This window comes from Lynx canadensis, chromosome C1, assembly GCF_007474595.2.
Source record: "Lynx canadensis isolate LIC74 chromosome C1, mLynCan4.pri.v2, whole genome shotgun sequence".
NCBI lineage: Eukaryota > Metazoa > Chordata > Mammalia > Carnivora > Felidae > Lynx > Lynx canadensis.
Genome location: NC_044310.1, coordinates 166,464,348 through 166,482,019, shown reverse-complemented (window position 1 = coordinate 166,482,019; position 17,672 = coordinate 166,464,348). Strand labels below are relative to the sequence as shown.

The 17,672-nt window shown below is 37.6% G+C and overlaps 1 protein-coding gene across 1 annotated transcript in view; it reads left to right on the top strand.

Moving 5' to 3' along the window:
• Positions 1-17,672, top strand: part of CCDC141 (coiled-coil domain containing 141) — a 204,809-nt gene that overhangs the window by 146,562 nt on the left and 40,575 nt on the right. Inside the window, 6 exon segments of the mRNA XM_030326780.1 lie at positions 645-786; positions 2,531-2,650; positions 4,337-4,528; positions 10,005-10,184; positions 15,512-15,691; positions 16,259-16,384. Coding sequence (XP_030182640.1) covers positions 645-786; positions 2,531-2,650; positions 4,337-4,528; positions 10,005-10,184; positions 15,512-15,691; positions 16,259-16,384 — 940 coding nt within the window.

Here is a 17,672-nt window from a genome sequence, read left to right as displayed (position 1 = left end):
TTGTTTTAAGGGCATGTGCATTTTATGAGATCTCATGTCACTTTTCTCTTTCTCCTGAAACCAGTACACAGGTGAAAAATGACAATATGAGGCTTAGTCTCTTTTTTATGAACAAGTACACTAGATTCCTAATTGTTGGTGATAACTTGGTTTTCATTTAATGAATACAGCCTTGAGCATTTGTAATCATTGAGAACAAGGAACTTTGTGTTACATAAATATTTTACCGTATTGGATTAGTAAATGGCTTGTTAATTGGTTGATCCACATTTCTATTCGAAGAGCATCTTTAGATAAATGAAGCTTTTAAATAATACCCCCAGGAAAACTCTTGGCAAACATACTGTGTTTTTTGCCATAGGGTTCTCAAAATATTTTAGAGAAATATTAAAAAGTAAACCTTTAGAAAATACTAGACTTGGTTGCAAAAACCCATAACTCATCTTTTCCCTCAGGACCAACTGATTTAAACAAAGGAACATAATTTGGTTTTACTTAACTTCTGTTATCCTAAAGCCTGAAGCTTGATAACTTTTATCAACTCATCCCTATCCTGAAAGAGCAGATCCACTTTCAAATGTTCCCTGCTTCTGGGGCTTCTGTATCAAGGTGGAGTGAACTAACAGCTGACTGGTTCCATTCAGCTCTCAGATAACCGGAGTCCATGAGATGATGGGATGCATTCAGAGACGAGTGGACCATCTGACCAAACAGTGTTCAGCGCACAAGGAATTTGCTCTTAAGAAACAGCAATTAACTGCCTCAGTGGAGGGCCACCTGAAGAAGGTAGTTTCTTAAATGTGTCCTCCTTTAGCTACTAATTAGATGCAACTCCTTACCTGCTGTTACTAGATGGTATGGCAACCACAGAATGGGGTGCATGGCGGGCAGGTAGTGGTGGGTCTTCTTTGGCTTCTCTTAGGTTCCTCATTGGGTTTTATAATTGAACAGCATAGAGTTGTACTTCACTATTGCTCATCAACCATTCCTGTCCCAGGTTGCTAAAACTTGACATGTAATCCTACCTGCCATACCAGCCCTGAACACAGGTACACAAAGGCAGTTTTTGCCTTATGCAGAACTGAAATGTGTGCATGTTGAGATTGTGTGTCCTTGTTTTACATGGTTCGGTGTTGGAACACCATATTGGAACATGGTTCAGTTCTAATATGCACAAATTTCAAGTAACATGGTATTGTACAACACAAGGACAGCAGATAAATACCAAAAATGATGTCTCAGAGATTTCCAGAACAAATTGTTGTTATCATACTTTATTGAACTAGATCAGTACAAAGGACATGGCCATTCTGAATAAAAACATAGATGTGAAAATCCTCTTCTCAGAGTGGAGGCAATGGCTTAGTACAGGAAAACTTTATTTCCTGTTTTCAAAGAGGAAGAAAACCAGGCAACTACTATTTGACTAAATTAAAAAATTACTTATCTGTAGCTGGGACATACAGCAAAAACTAGTAATATCTCAATGACATTAATGTTAATGAACCTTGATACCCACACTGGGTCTCAGATTTTCAATGATGTCTTCATCCGATACAGTGGACTCCTGTGCCTGACTCAAACAAGTAGAATTAGTAGGCCTCACGGGAGAGGGCATTAATTAACTGTGTCTCTGTCTAAATTGCCTTCCCACCTGTTATTGATCAAGCAACTTGGGAATTTGAGCCTTGTTCTGATGCCTGCGTCCAGAGAGATTCCAAATATGGAAGCAGCTGTGGTGCCACATTCTCTAGAGCTTGAGACTCACGCTAATTTGGTGGTGGTGGGCAACACAGTAGGAACTCAGACAACTGTTGCTCTTTGTCTTTCTGCCAATTCAGAGCCAATTTGACAATGGAAAGCATGGACTCTAGTTAGAACCAGGAGATGAAGAACGCAACTTGGATGGAATAGAACCCTTTAAAGCCTACTTTTTCATTGATTCATGGGTACTGGAAATCAAGTCATAGTCCCCCACGTTCATCAGTTAAATGGCCTAAGCATGTCCCTGTGTTTTACTGTCACATATACAGGGTTTGGTGCTATCCCAGTGTCCCTAAATATAGCGACCCATAGCATACCCAGGCCTTGGACCTTTACTTCAAGATGTGCCTATAAACTGGGCCCCATTCAACTTACAGTAGATTATTGTGAGTTAATTAATCAGATAAGTTCATCTCTGCTGATGTGTTAGCAAGTGCATTATCCTTTCTAGGAAATATAGATAATAAATTCTTAGAAGATATGGATGATTATTTATATCTCATTGCTGTTAATAAAATACATGTCTGTTAATAAATGTATGTCTATATGCCCTCTGTTGGTGGGTCAATAGTATTATGTCATATGAAGAGCAACATTAATTTAAACACAAAATTCTAAAATATTTAAAACTGTTTTTAGATGAAAATTGGTATACCCACTTAAAATACAATGGGAATGTGGGGTAGAATTTATGTTTTCTATACATATGCAAACATGTATGCAAATATATATTACTAACACTGCAATATATTCTTTATTGGTAAAGGTGGAAACGTCAATTCAGAAAATCAGTCCAGTACTTTCCAATGCAATGGATGTCGGTTCCAGCCTTTCTGAATCAGGGAAGATTTTGAGTAAATATTTGGAACTAGATATTCAAGCTAAGGTAAATTAAATAGGAATTATTATTGTGGTTATGATTTTATAAATATGATTTCTTTTCTTTATATTCAGTGGTTATAGAACTTAATGCTAGCTCTTTTGAGGGTTATAATTCTAAATATTGTGGCAAATAATGGCTTAAAACTTCTATTGTGTGCATCTAAATTACTTATACTTCAATGTGCATTTATTAGGGTGTTGAGCTCACTAAAACTTTGTAACCTGGTATTAAACACTCATTTGGCCCCTTTTCCTTGCCTGGGAGATGTTAGCAACTCCTTTTGGGAGGCCAGAGGAGGCAAGGGAGAGTGCTTCTCTAAGACTATTTGTGATTTTCTGCTAGAGTAAGTTACAAAAGAAAATTACCAGAAGCAACATGCATTAATGCAAGATTCCAGAAAGCAAATAAAAACACAATCTTGTTTGCAAACCCAATGTTCAGGGACAGAAAATACCCTCCTCTTCTTAACATCTTCTCTAGCTTCCCCTTACCCCTTTCACATGACACTTAGTTCAAATATTCTAGCTAGTGGCTCTCATCTGCCCTGAGTCCCAGTGTGCCCCAACGGGTGTTTAGGAAGGTGAGTCTAGCGCCTCTCCTGGCTCACCCAAGTCAGTAGGCAATGGCCTTGTTACTCCATTCGTTCTAAGCCAAAGGACCTTCATCATGTTCGGGAAGTCACAGACAAGCCGATTTTTTTTTAATGGAGTGTTTTTTACTCATTATTTAAAATGTTTAAAATAAAACATATGTCTGAATTCAATTTCATTGTTTTATTTTCAAAATTTTAGAAGGAACAAGGAAATTACGTGGGGAGAAACTCCCCTGCTTCCTCCTACCCAGAGTGCTATCTGGATGCAACACTTGGAAATGAAAATTAGCTTCATTCAATGGAGTACTTGGGAAGCATATTAAATACAAGCAGGGAAGCAATTCCTCCTTGCTGTAATGACAGTGAAGCTTTTTTCTTTGGTTTTTGCTTGATTCCTAGCTTAGTCTCATGTAAAATTTTACATGGTTCTTTCTGGGTCAATTGTATATGTAATGTCTACAATACCTGTTTATCCATTTTATCAGTGAGATTTTACTGCCAGAAATTGCACCCAAAACAAAACACAGAAGAGTAACCCTTTAGGCTGTTTAGATTTCCTATGTAACATTTCCCCTACACTTGTTTAAAAACACTTCTAGATCGAGATTTAAATAAGACTGCATAATTGACATGCCATTATTTTATAAATTAAAAAAGGAGTAAACAATTTCTATTAACTTGCCATCTCTTGTATAACAAAATTAGTTTAAGTATTTGCTAGAGCTATTGTTAAATTCATAAAGCCATTCTCGTGTATAATTATTATATAAATTATTTAAAACATATCTGCCATTTGGTTTTGTAACTTTTCATACTAACCTTTCTTCTATTTGTGACACAGAAAATAAATGCTCTAAATAAGAAGTGGAGCTGACATTCTCTCAGTGGAGCTGAGAGAATGGTTTGAAATGGTTTGCATTTTAAGATGACTTTTTCTTTTTTTTTTTTTAATTTTGAAAGTTGTGCCTTTCTTTCATTGAGGAGAGCTGGTCTGAGTCCAATTAATAATTGTAATAGATGGTGTACAGCAGGTAATGAAGTGTGAATGTTCATGATTCCCCTGTCAGCTTCTGACCCCCTGTGCTTGGCTTCCATAGGAGACAGCACAAGAATTAGAAGCAGCTACAAAACTTATGACAGAGAAAAATGAATTTGAACCTGACGAAGTGGCATTGCTTTCTTCTAAAGCTAAATGGCTAGAGGAAGAATTAAAAATACTTGGGCGAAGCATCAGCTCCAGGTCACAAGTCCTGCAAACTTATATGGCATTTCTAAAGTCATCAGAGGAGGTACAGTGCCTATATGCTGACCTTCTTCAGCTAGGTGGCCTCTGCCCATCTTCCTGCTTTCTCTGGGGATGGAAGCCCTGGTGGGTGGGTCCATGTCCTCCAGTCCCATGCATGTACTCACTTACAAGCTCTTTATTCTCCAAGGCACCATACAAGGACTCAAAGAGTAAGTTGTTTTACTAAAAAATAATACAAGTGTGTAGGTGTAGATATGTTCACAAATAAGCAAAGTGGTTGTATCGGAACACTTTCTACTGTGGCCTACAAACATTTACAATATCCTAAACATAGAACAAAATTATTTAAAAATAAGTTGCCTTCTACCATGGATCTTTTTGAATACTCGAGCAATTAGTGTGATTCATTTAAAATACATATACAGAATCAGAAATTACGGGCGTTTGGGTCCACTCTCAGATCTGTCTTGTTTGATGCCTTTTAACGAGTTTTCTCTGAGAGCTTCCTCTGAGGCACTATTTTGATAGGGTTGTACCAGAGACTCTGTAAAATCCTGTCTAGTAGACCAAGATTCCCTCTCTCAAAGGTCTCAGTCTCTGGAACATGACATCAGTAATGGAAAAGTGCTAGGGTCCCACCTCATTTAACTCTGGTGGCAGTGCACACAGGTGCACACAGACCCTGCTGCTTTCAGGGAGGTGGGTACTGGCCTAGCAGGAGGTAGAGCCAACCGAAGTTAGGGAGCATGCTCGATTTCAATTTTCCCACTGACACCCTTGCCTCCTATGGCCACCGTCCTGTCTAAGCACATTTCCTCCATCAGTTCTCATTTTGCAATGTTCTCAATTCTCACCACTCTGGAGAAAGGCCATGCCCGGTCCCTGCAAATCTCAGGTAATACCTTTTCCACCTCTCTCCTCCTCCTTTTGTCATTTCTTAGCCCTGAACCCTCATGGTTTGGGGCAAAGGTATTACAATTGACAGGATTATCCAGTGGATGAACATATTTGCTTGAAACTTGAAATGGTGGAGAAAGTACAAAGAAGGGCTGTTTTCTGTGTCTTCATTGCCAAAATGCACCTGCTTGGCTTCTAGTTCAGCATCTATTTCCATGGCCACCCTGGCCTTCATAACCAGGAGTCTCTCTAGGGCTGGAACCTTAGCTTTGTAAGAAACATTTTCTCAGAAGGACCTCATGCCCTTTCATCCTCCCTGCCTTCACCAAATCTGTTCTCCACCCTGGTGGAGCCTTCTGTCCTTCTCATCTTGGCAGTGCTCCTCAGTCTGTCACCCTCCTACCCCCTCAGGGTGGCCTTCTCTCCTCACCAGCTCCTGCTTACTCATTTCCAGCCTGCTCCCCATGCTGTCAACTCCCTGCCTTCTACCCTGACCTACGCTGCCAATTCCCAATTCTAGATCAGCACAACACTCTATTTACTCAGCTTCCACTTCCAAGCTTTCAGACACTCCTGTGGAAAATCATACTGTTGTGCTGATTGGTACCATTACAATTTGTGGGTCTCTGCTTGGGTCCCCCATATACTCCCTAGTTGGTGCCCATTCAGTAGCAATTCTCAAACATCTTACTCCAGTTTCCATCCCTAAATCTCAGCCAATGCCTATTCCTCATATGTGACTGAAAAAAACAAGACCATCGAGCATAACTGTCTTGACCTCCTTGGACTTCCAAACCTATTGACATGTTCACTCATCCTCCATTTGCCAATAACATGAAGTCTCTATTTGTGCCTAACACAAATCAGTCATCAGTCTCTCCCTGTACACACCTACATCCTTCAGAGTCTAGCTTCAGCTAGACCCATCCTCTAATTGTTCAAATCTGCTTTTTCTGTTGCTTCCTTCTCTTTGGTCTGTATCCATGCCCAATGGTCTTGCCCTCACCAAGGCTGTCACTCTGTACTTTTCCTTCTCTTCACACCTGCACTTCTAGAATGGGAAGATGACACTTCTTGTCTCTGCCTGCTCCTCAAACCTCACCCCACTGCCTCTAGTGTCTTCCCTGTTCTGTCCTGGCAACTTACCAGTTGACAAATGACATGGTGTATTTTCAGTCTTCACCCCGCTTGATCTATCTGCCACATTTATTTAAATAACTCACTCTCACCTCCCATGACTTTTTAAAAGACAGATTTGTTGAAGTATAATTTACATAGGGTAAAATTCACCTACTTTAGAGTGTAATGATTTTGAGTATATTTACAGAGTTGTGCAAAGCATCACTGCACTCCAGTGTTGGTATATATATATTTCCATCACCACAAATAGAGCCCTGGTGCATATTTTTAGCCAATCCTGGCTTCCAGCCCTCAGCCTCAAGCAACCACTGATCTGCTTTCTGTCTCTATAGATTAACTTTATTTGGATAATTCATATAAGTGACATCATCTTGTCTACTTCTTTATCTGTTCCTTCTCCTTCTTCCTCATTTGGTTTTCTGTTCCTGAAGTGTGGTGGATCATGGAGCTCTTACCTGTGCTCTCTCTTTTGGACATTCTATATACTTTCCCTGCAAAACTTGCATCCCCACCTATGGTTTCAATTCACCAATAACAAAAAACAGTTTCTCAGCCCCAGCTGTCTGAGCCCCAGGTCAATGTTTTCAACTTCTAATCATACTAATGACCTGTGTTTCCTATAGGCTCCTGAACACAACCAGTTGTCTCCTTTTCAAATATGTTTTTCTTCTGTATTTTGGCATAAATAACCCTGTCATTTTTCAAAAGTCCAAGGTAGAAACTTCACAGTCTTTTCTGAGCCCTCTCTCTCTCGAGGAGCACATGTTTTGTACAAGGCCCCATGCTTTTCATTCCTGACTTCATTTAATCCTTATAACATTTCTATGTTTAGTTACTATTATGCCTACTTTAAAAATGGGGGAAACTGAGACTCTGAGAAGTTAGGTATCCAAGATCAAACAGCTAGTAAACATGGAAGCTGAAGTTCAATCCCCAGTCTCCTCCCTTTTGTTTTTTTTCCTATATCAAAGGCCATGCTATCCCTTGTTTATGTATAGGGGCAACCTAAAAGATTTCTGAATCCCCCTCCCCTCTACTTGTGCCTCCTCTTTCTTGGTTCAAGCCCCCATCATCTCTTGCTCAGCTAAAAGAAATTGTCTTCTATCTGTTCTCTCTGCCTCCTTTAATTCTCCCCTACACTCCTTTCAGAAAACGGTCATTCTAAAGCAAATCTGATTGGATTACCTCCTGGCATTCAGATACTACGAAAAATTTAATTTGTGAAACAAAGTATAAATACCTTTACCAAAAATGGATGAAGTATTAAAGTTTATCACTTATCCAAAACATAAACTAGTACTGATTGAAGGGAATTCCTGTACTTACTTGCATTCAAGGCTTTTTTGAGAAGTTGGAAAAAGAGGATGAATTAAAGTTTATGTTTTTACAGTTGTACATTACAGACAGCCCATCAAATTGACACTGATAGAAGTACTGATAGTTGTCATGCTGATTCTGAATCATTGTGATAGCTATCGGTTGTTTCACACTAATGAGAATCTGTCACATCGTGTTGGTTACAGCAGAAACCAAGCTGAAACCTGCTGGCCAGTTTTATCCTGCCACAGTGATCCCTCTAGCTTCTTTCTTAACCTATCAGCTTATGCAACCTGAACTTCACTCACACTAAGAGCTTTTATCATGCTCTGAACCAGTCAGTGTTTTCACACCTGTGCTTTTGCACATGTTATTCCTTCCATCTGGGATCCCCTTCTACTCCCTCTCACCCTGGACAATTCTGAAAGACACAGATCAAATGCCACTTCCTTTGGGAAGTTCTTCCCTATTTACTCTGTGTAGAGTTGGTGGTCCCTCTGTGTATACTTGTTTTTGTGTTATGATAATTTGCTTATGGTTCTCTTTTTCCCAGAACTATCTTTGGGAACCCAAGGAAATAAATGCTTAATTCTTACTAGGGAATCTTAAAAGACTCCATGGAGGAGGTAGCATTTTAACTAGCTCATGAAGCATAGGTAGGAGCAGAAAATTAAGGAAAGATCATTCTTGGCTAAGGAAAGAAGCATCAGCAAAACAGACGCATGAATAAATGGAATTGGGAAAGGAGAATAGAACTGTTTCTGAGCACATTTGCAGGCTCACCTATTAAGTTCATTTAGATGAAGGATGATGTTAATGCCTTTAAAATATAGTGACTAACCATTGCCTGAAATTTCTCACCCTGTTTAGATTGCTCTTTCAGTCTCATCCTATTGGCTATTAAATATTAATTTAATGCATAAAAGCTTGTGTCAAAAATTTTATACTATTTCTACATTATCCAATTACCTGTTAATCCATAGTTCTGCAGGTGCATTTGGTTTTATATAAGCTCTGATCAAAGTCAGTGATTTAAAATAATCTAGTATTGCTAGCATTGGTTACCAAATGAGGAAATAAAATTTTAGGCAGGTGAAGTAATATACCTTAGTAAGATTAGCTCCTGAGGCAGCTTAATATTAATACTTGCACAGAAAATTAGTAATTGTACTTTTTATTCTGGTTTATCACTGATTAGAAATTGTGATTAATAATCACAAATAATTTTTCACAGGCTTATATTTCTTTCTTTCTTTCTGATTTGTATTCCCTGGTTGTATGTGTGTATGTGTGTCGTATGACTTTCTTCTGAATTATAAAACTCAGCTTTAAATGGAGCCACCCTGGTCTTTGACATAAATTGTCCCCAATTGCAAAACATGCACATATATAATACATAAATATGGTTTTGGCTATGGTAAGTAGGTCTTATAGGTAACAAACTTGTCAGCTTAATTTGCTACTGAGGGGTACTCCTGTCTGTCAACAACCTAAATAGATTTGCATGTCTTTTCAGTTAATTGACAATATTGAATAACTATTTAAAAAATTCTGAAATGTTCAGGGCGCCTGGGTGGCTCAGTCGGTTAAGCGTCCGACTTCGGCTCAGGTCATGATCTCGCGGTCCGTGAGTTCAAGCCCTGCATCGGGCTCTGTGCTGACAGCTCAGTGTCTGGAGCCTGTTTCAGATTCTGTGTCTCCCTCTTTCTCTGACCCTCCCCTGTTCATGCTCTGTCTCTCTCTGTCTCAAAAATAAATAAACGTTAAAAATAAATAAATAAAATAAAAAATTCTGAAATGTCGTTTCCATTTGGTTTTTAAATAGGCTTTTATTAGAATCTACTGTTATTTTTCTTTAAAAATGTTTTTAAGGAGTGCCTGAGTACCTCAGTTTCTTGAGCATTGGACTCTTGATTTCAGCTCAAGTCATGATTTTATGGTTTATGAGTTCAAGCTCTGCATCGGGCTCTGCACTGACAGCACGGAGACTGTTTGGGATTCTCTCTCTCTCTCTCTCTCTCTCTGTCCCTCCCCGATCATGTGTGTGTTGGGGGTTGTGCACGTGCACACATGTGTGCATACTCTCTCTGTCAAAATAAATAAATAAACTTTAAAAAATGTTTTTAAGTGTTTTTAATTTTCATTTGTATTCTCATTTTTTTAAGCTAGAGGAGCAGTGTCAGAGCCTAAAGGAGTTTTACCAAACTGAAATCCCACGGAAGGAAGAGGATGATGCTGAATCCAAGCGTCAGTTTGACTCAGCTGAAAAGCAGTGGCAGCTATTTTTAAACAGGAGCTTTTTAACTCAAGACCTAGGGCTTGAGTTCCTTAATTTAATAAATATGGTAAGAATGATATTAAATGTGTCACACCTTCTGCAAGGATTACTATCAACGTCAAAATCATAAATTCAAGTTCAACTGTCTGCTAATCAACCTTGCTGGTTTAGGAAGTTTTTTTGTTTGTTTGTTTGTTTTAGCTTTATTCAACCTAGAACAGTCCTAAAGCCCAGCATTTACATGCTTATTTGGTCTTAGACTTTCTATTAATTTATAATGAAGGCTATGTTTTCAGTCAGGATGGATTTATTTTTATTTATTTTTATTTATTTTTTAATTTAATTTTTTTTTAATTTACATCCAAGTTAGTTAGCATCTAGTGCAACAGTGATTTCAGGAGTAGATTCCTTATTGCCCCTTACCTATTTAGCCCACCCCCCCTGCCACAGCCCCTCCAATAACCCTCTGTTTGTTCTCCATATTTAAGGGTCTCTTGTGTTTTGTCCCCCTCCCTGTTTTTATATTATTTTTGCTTCCTTCTCCTTATGTTCATCTGTTTTGTATCTTAAAGTCCTCATATGAGTGAAGTCATATGATATTTGTCTTTCTCTGACTGACTAATTTTGCTTAGCATAATACCCTCTAGTTCCATCCACACAGATATAATGAAGGCTATTTTAACTACTAAGAAGAAAGAGTGACTGTCATCCAAATACAACATTGCCACTATTACACAGAGACGTCAGTAGAGGTTCATGCAAAAGTTCTGTGTTATTTTGAGAATATGTAACAAGGTCTTTACAAAATTTCCAGGAGCTTAAGACAATATCTAGGATGAATCATCATTTTGAAAAATTTCATACCATAGCAGATCTTTCCATAGTGAAGCTCCATTATATTTAGAAATGTACTCTAAATTTTAGTTAAGTTGTATTTGTAAAATACCCTAGAATCTTTATATCAACCTGTGGCTGATAAAGTTCTCTACAGAGTTTTAAAAAATAGCTACTCCAACTCTCCTTTAATGCCTCAAGTATCTTCCTAATGAAACTGCTCATTTCATTGTTACAAAATCCCAGCTACTAGAAACCTTTTTTTTTTTTTTTTTAATGTTAAGCCAAATCTGTCTTTGTATCTGTTTCTGACCCTCTGTAGATACACAGGGGAAAAAAATTCACATTTCATTCTTCTTACACATGTAAGTCCTTCAAACATTGAAAACAGTTGCTATGTCTAATCTGAGTTTTTTAGGCAGCTAACCACATATAAATCCTTTCCATCATTTGTGAGACAGTTTCACTTCTCTCTGCATCCTAATTATCCCTCCCAGAATTTTCTATGGTTTGCCAAAATCATTCATGAAATGTAACCAAAAAGTGAGGTACAACATCAACACAAAGTACAACAAAGTGGAAATCATTTTTTACCAAGGAGACCTAAGACTATGCTAGCATTTTTAGCAATAATTTCACTTTGCTGATTCATATTAGGCTTGTGATCGAATACAACTCCCATTACATTTTCATTGCAATTCCTGCCAAGCTAGATCACTCCCATCTTATATTGGTCAAGCATTTATCTTTCATATACAAATGTGGGCCTTTATATTTATTTATTACTATTTAATTTCATTTTACCTATGATTCCATCTTATTAAAGTAAACTTGACTCTGCTATCTACTATATTAGCCATCTTTTCTAAGTTTAAGTCTATATATTTGATAAGTAGGCCTTCTATGGCTGCAAGTAGAGCTTTAATAAAAGTGTCTATGGGGCAAGTTGACGTCCCAACCCATTCAGCAATTGCTTGATTAGACAGTTTTTTTAAACAATCACAGACACTTCCAATAGTACTTTATTTCAACCATTAATTCACAACTTTTTCCTAAGCTTGTAGTGAGAGAGACAGCTCAAAGAAAGGTCTGCCTACAAAGTATCCTATCCATTACATAAGTATAATTTGACATAAATCAGGTTGACTCCTTGTGATCAGGGAATTCTTCCCAAAGTGCTTACAAGCTTCTTGATCGATGATGAACTTACTGCACTAATTATCAATGTAGGGCTTACCAATCTGTAAATTATGTAGTCTATCCTTTTCCCCCTTGTGAAAACCAGGGCATTCTCCTTTCTCTAACTTTCTGGCACTTTTCTTATTTTCTGTAGATTTGCAAAGATAACTGACATCTGCAATTTTCCCAGTGCTCTGAAATGTGATCAATCTCAGTCTGGAGACTGAATTCATCTGGAAGAATTAGGTTCTGTAACTCTTCTCATCACTCTGAGCAACTCTTTATCTTCTCTAGCTCAACCTTCGTGGTTTGAAGACCATTCTTATTAAGTCTATGTGGGGAAAAAAAGCATTTATAGTGCTGATTTATCTAATACTATTCTTAAGCATCAGAGAAAACTTGCTAAGCAATTCGCCCATGTTCTTATGTTGTACGGGTGCTTTACTGTAAAAACTAATTAAGTGATTTTTCATTTGGAACATTTAGAACATGTATTATCTATTGATCTGTCACCTTTCACATTTTTACTTTGTTCGTTATATAGTCTTTAGTCTCTTAATTGTGTACTTCTCTAATTTACACCCAGAAGGAATTCAAATATTTGCAAATTGCATTTTTATCTATCCTTTTTATTACGACTTCATTTCAGAAATTTACTTTTCAGTTATGAAATTTCCAGTTGTATCTTTTTTTTAATTAGATTTCAATTACCAATGCAATTATCTCTCCTGTCCTCTCTACATCTGTCCTGTACTCTCTTGATCATATTAATCATGGGTATTTCAAAGTGTTTGTCAGCTAACTCCAACATCTGAGCCTGGAGTTGTTTCTGTGGTCTACTTTTTTCTCTTGGTTTCCAGTCATGTAGCCCTGTGTTGGCAGGACTGGTGAATATTCATCAAATGTCAGACATTATGTATAAAAACACATGCTTTACCTCAAGGTCCTTAAAAACTGTCATATAATAAAATTCTTCCTTACTGGTAAGAATTAAGATCCACATAATAGTTAACTTTATCGGTTCAGTAACATTCTGAGATAGGAAATCATTGGTAAAGCAAGTAAAGCACAGTTTTAATTTCTTCATATTTTTTGGACCATCAGGATTTCAAACAAACATTATTGTTGAAATGTGGTAACCAGTTTCTGGTTGCTAAAGAGGAAGAAGGCCTGCTGGGATTTTCCACTGAATGTTCTGCTCTTGATTGGGTTGCTGTGGCTCATCTTTTCAAGGTTGACACCGAAAATTTTTCAGTTCATCTAAAAAAATCATCAAGATCAGAGAAATTGATTTATGTGAGAACTCTGGGCAGACATGTTAATGAAAGTGCTAATTTACTAATATATGCAGTGAATATCAAGGATGCTATCCAGGATACTGCCTTCCTGTTATCAACGTGTCTGGAAAACAAGACACACCATTCATTGTGCCTGAATCCAAATGGAAAATGGGTAATTTAGTACCCTATTAGATAAGATTATGACAATTTTTTCCATGCCCCTAAACAGAAGTAGAATGAGTAGCGTGTTTACTAACTAGACCTTGGGCAAATTATTTAATCTTGGTGAGTGGTCAAAATACTCAAGTCTGCCAAGTACATAATCACTCTTCTTGAATCCTGCTAGCTAGATAGCACAAATACTATTGTGCACTCCCTTTTCCAGGCCTCACTAGAATCATACCCTGCTGATTATAGTCGACATTGATATGCTGCAATTTCCAAGTTTACATTAAATTATATATTATATTTTGCTTAATAGTTTCTTAATAATATGTGAAAGATACCCTAACTTTATTTATAGCATCTTTTAAAAAAATATTGCTCAGGATGGGTTCTGCTGAAGTTGTCTGATATCTTTCATGATATATTATCATCTTGTTAACCATAGTTACAGCATATATCATTTTATTTCTGAATCCCCAAATTCATAGGAGAGATCTGATTTAGAACTTGCAATTATATTCTTTTGTAATTAATTGGCACTTTATAATGTCTAAATTAATATAAAAATATAAATGTGAAATATTAATGTCATTTAAAATAATTTAGAAATAAGATGGCCTGTTAAAATACTCCAGCACACATTTATGACACTGTCTTCTGACTACAATCTAAAAGATCCCTTGACTTCTAGATCCCTAGCTGTAATTGTGATTAGAGTAAAACCTTGGATTATGAGTAACTTGTTCTGCAAGTGTTCCACAAGATGAGCAAACATTTCTAATACATTTTAATTTGATAAACAAACGATGTCTTGTTGGAGTACAAGTAGGAAGTGATGCCGAATGTCACACGATCACAACTGAGCCAATGGTTCTTGAAGTTGGTTTTGATATACAAGTGCTTTGGATTATAAGCATGTTTCCAGAATGAATTACGCTTGCAAACCAAGATTTTACTGTATAGAAATCTATGCACATTTGCTCCTGAGAAATTCAAGGATTTATTGAGAAAGGCTAGCCATCAAAGTAAAAAACCATCGTTTTGTCAACTAAATATTCTTCTGCATTTTTTTTAATGTTTGCACTCACAAAAAAGTACATGGTCTTACTCTTTACTTCTTTTATTCTTCTGACTGCAATTGAATTTCCCCTGTTTAAAACCATTGTTTATAGGCTTTCAAATCAGGCAGCCAGAACATGTAGAAATTGGACATGTAGAAATGAAGAGGACTCTGAATTTAGATGTTGTGATTCTGATTAATAGTTTCTTAATAATATGTGAAAGATACCCTAACTTTATTTATAGCAGGGATTTAAAAAATATTGTTTAGGATGGGTTCTGCTGTGTATTATAGGTAGCATAATAGAGATAAAAATACAGAGATATATAGATGTACATTTCAGTTCTTACAAAAGGGAGTAGCTTTAAGAACTGTTCACAAAGAAAATTTGAAATAACTGTAGTATATACAATGAGATAGTTGAAAGAGAAAAGCAGACCCCTCATATTTCCTGGTGCTGAGACTTTGACATATTCTAATGAGTTATTTAACATTATTTACAATGTTAAAATAAAAGATGGAATATACTTCAAAACTTATGCATTAAAATAATCTTAACTTCAACATTTCTGGATCCTGACACTCATTTAATCACCCCTTAAGCCCCAGGAAATAACCAGACTCTGGCCAGGGGTGGAGAGGGTGGGGAGTCAAACACTACTAGATTTTAAAGTACTCAGGACCTGGTGTCCGAGCATAGACCAGAGGTTCTGAGAGCCCCGCTGTGCCTTTACACAAGCATTCCAGATTTGTCTTGATCTCAGAACCATGCTCCGTGGTGGCCATGATCAAGTGTTTGTCTCCTAAAAGAGTGTATACAAAAATGTTGTGTCTCTTGGGGAAGAAAAGCCATTATATGGATTATTAATTTAACAGGCAAAAAAGAATGAAATACTAAATGTGAAAAATGAAGTGTACTTTATGGAGAACACTATGGAAAGCCAGAAGGCAGAAAGAGAAGAACTCAGCCACCTTCGGATGACATGGCAACTTAAAGCCACAGCAAGCAAACCTGTGAAACAGCAGTGGGGAGCATTCAAAGAACAACTTAGAAAGGTACAGGAACATGCATGGATATCATTAAGTCTTAAAAAGGAATGAAATTCTGATGTACACTGCAACATAGAAGAGACTGTAAAACATGATGCTAAGTGAAATAAATGAAATGTTGTATGATCCCACCTACAGGAGGTACCCAGAATCATCAAATTCGTAAAGAGAGAAAGCAGAATAGAGGTTACTAGGGGCTGAGGGAAGGAGGGAATGGAAGTTCCTGGTAAATGGGTATGGGGTTTCTGTTTGGGATGGCAAGAAGTTCTGGAGATGGTGGCGATGGATGCACAGCAATGTGAATGTCCTGATGCCACAAAACTGCACAATTAGCAACTGTTTAAAATGGTAAATTTTGTTATGTGTATTTTACCACAAAACAAAACAAAACAAAACAAAGTAAAGGAAACCCAGGGCCTGTGCTTTTGTTCATTGGTAGTTTAGGACCACAGAATCACTTGAGGTAGTGAGTGTTTTCATGGGGACTGAAAAGTTTGATGATGCACCAGTCATCACTGGATTGCCAATGGTGTCCAAGAACATAAACACATAACTATCTAATATATATTTCAGACCACTTACAACTTAAAACTTCTTCAGGAAGCACTTATGCCCGTGTCTGCACTTGACCTTGGAGGGAGCCTCCAGACCATTTTAGGTCTACAGAAAAAATGGAGTGAAATGAAGCCTCACCTCCAGGTGAAGAAACAGATTGATGGACTTGGGTGAATGGGAAAAAAAATCAAAAACTGTTCAGTTGAGGTTTACCTAATTAATTTTAACAGACTGGTGAATTGTTATTTTTTAAACAAAAGCATGGTTTGTCTAAAGCTCCACTTTTTTTTTTTAATGTTTGTTTATTTATTTTGAGAGAGAGAATGAAAGTGCATGTGCCCACACTAGAGCGGAGGAGGAGCAGAGAGAGAGAGGGAGAGAGAGAATTCCAAGCATGCCCTGTGCTGTCAGCGCAGAGCCTGATATGGGGCTCCATCTCGTGAACCATGAGGTCATGACCTGAGCTGATATCAAGAGTCGGACTCTCAACCAACTGAGCCATCCAGACACCCCTAAAATTACACTTTAAAAACACATTTTTCTTACTGTTTTTCTGCACTATTCTGTATTTGATGATACACAAATATTCAGGCTACAAAATGCCTGATATATTATCTTAGATTATTTGAATTTACATTAAGCTATCACATATATTCATTTTAATTATTTCCCTATAGACATGTTTTAGATAAAGACATCTCAGAACAAGGGTGAGCAAGCTCTGACACAGAGGCTCTGCTCCCCTTTGTCCTTGAAATCACCACTATGATGTCACCATCCCCATTCACTGGCACCCCAGATTCCTACCACTCTCCCAGGAATCTTGCTGTGCTCTCCCATTCTCCCTCTCAGAGAGCCCTCAGAAGATGAGAGATAAAACCATGAGTCATGTTCCCAGGCCCAGACTGCCCATGCATTCCATACCCTCCACCTCCTGCCACTCCTAAACCTGATACAACTGTCAAAAATAGTTGCCAGTCATGCTGTCCTCTTGCCTGACTTCTTGTTCTTCACTGCAAAGTTAAGATATCTGCATTGCTGTTGGTTACTACTTCAAAAATGTTGGCTTTAAAGAATGCCAAATCAGAAGACTGAAGATTCCTTTAGGGACGATCTATTTCAGATTCTTTTTTTTTTTTTATTTTTTTTAACGTTTATTTATTTTTGAGAGACAGAGAGCATGAGTGGGGGAGGGGCAGCGAGAGAGGGAGACACAGACTCCAAAGCAGGCTCCAGGCTATGAGCTGTTAGCACAGAGTCTGACACGAGGCTTGAACTCATGAACCATGAGATCATGACTTGTGCCAAAGTCAGACACTTAACCAACTGAGCCACCCAAGCACCCCTATTTCAGATTCTTTAAAGGTAAAACTGATATAGCATAAAACTACCTCCTACACACACACACACACACACACACACACACACACAC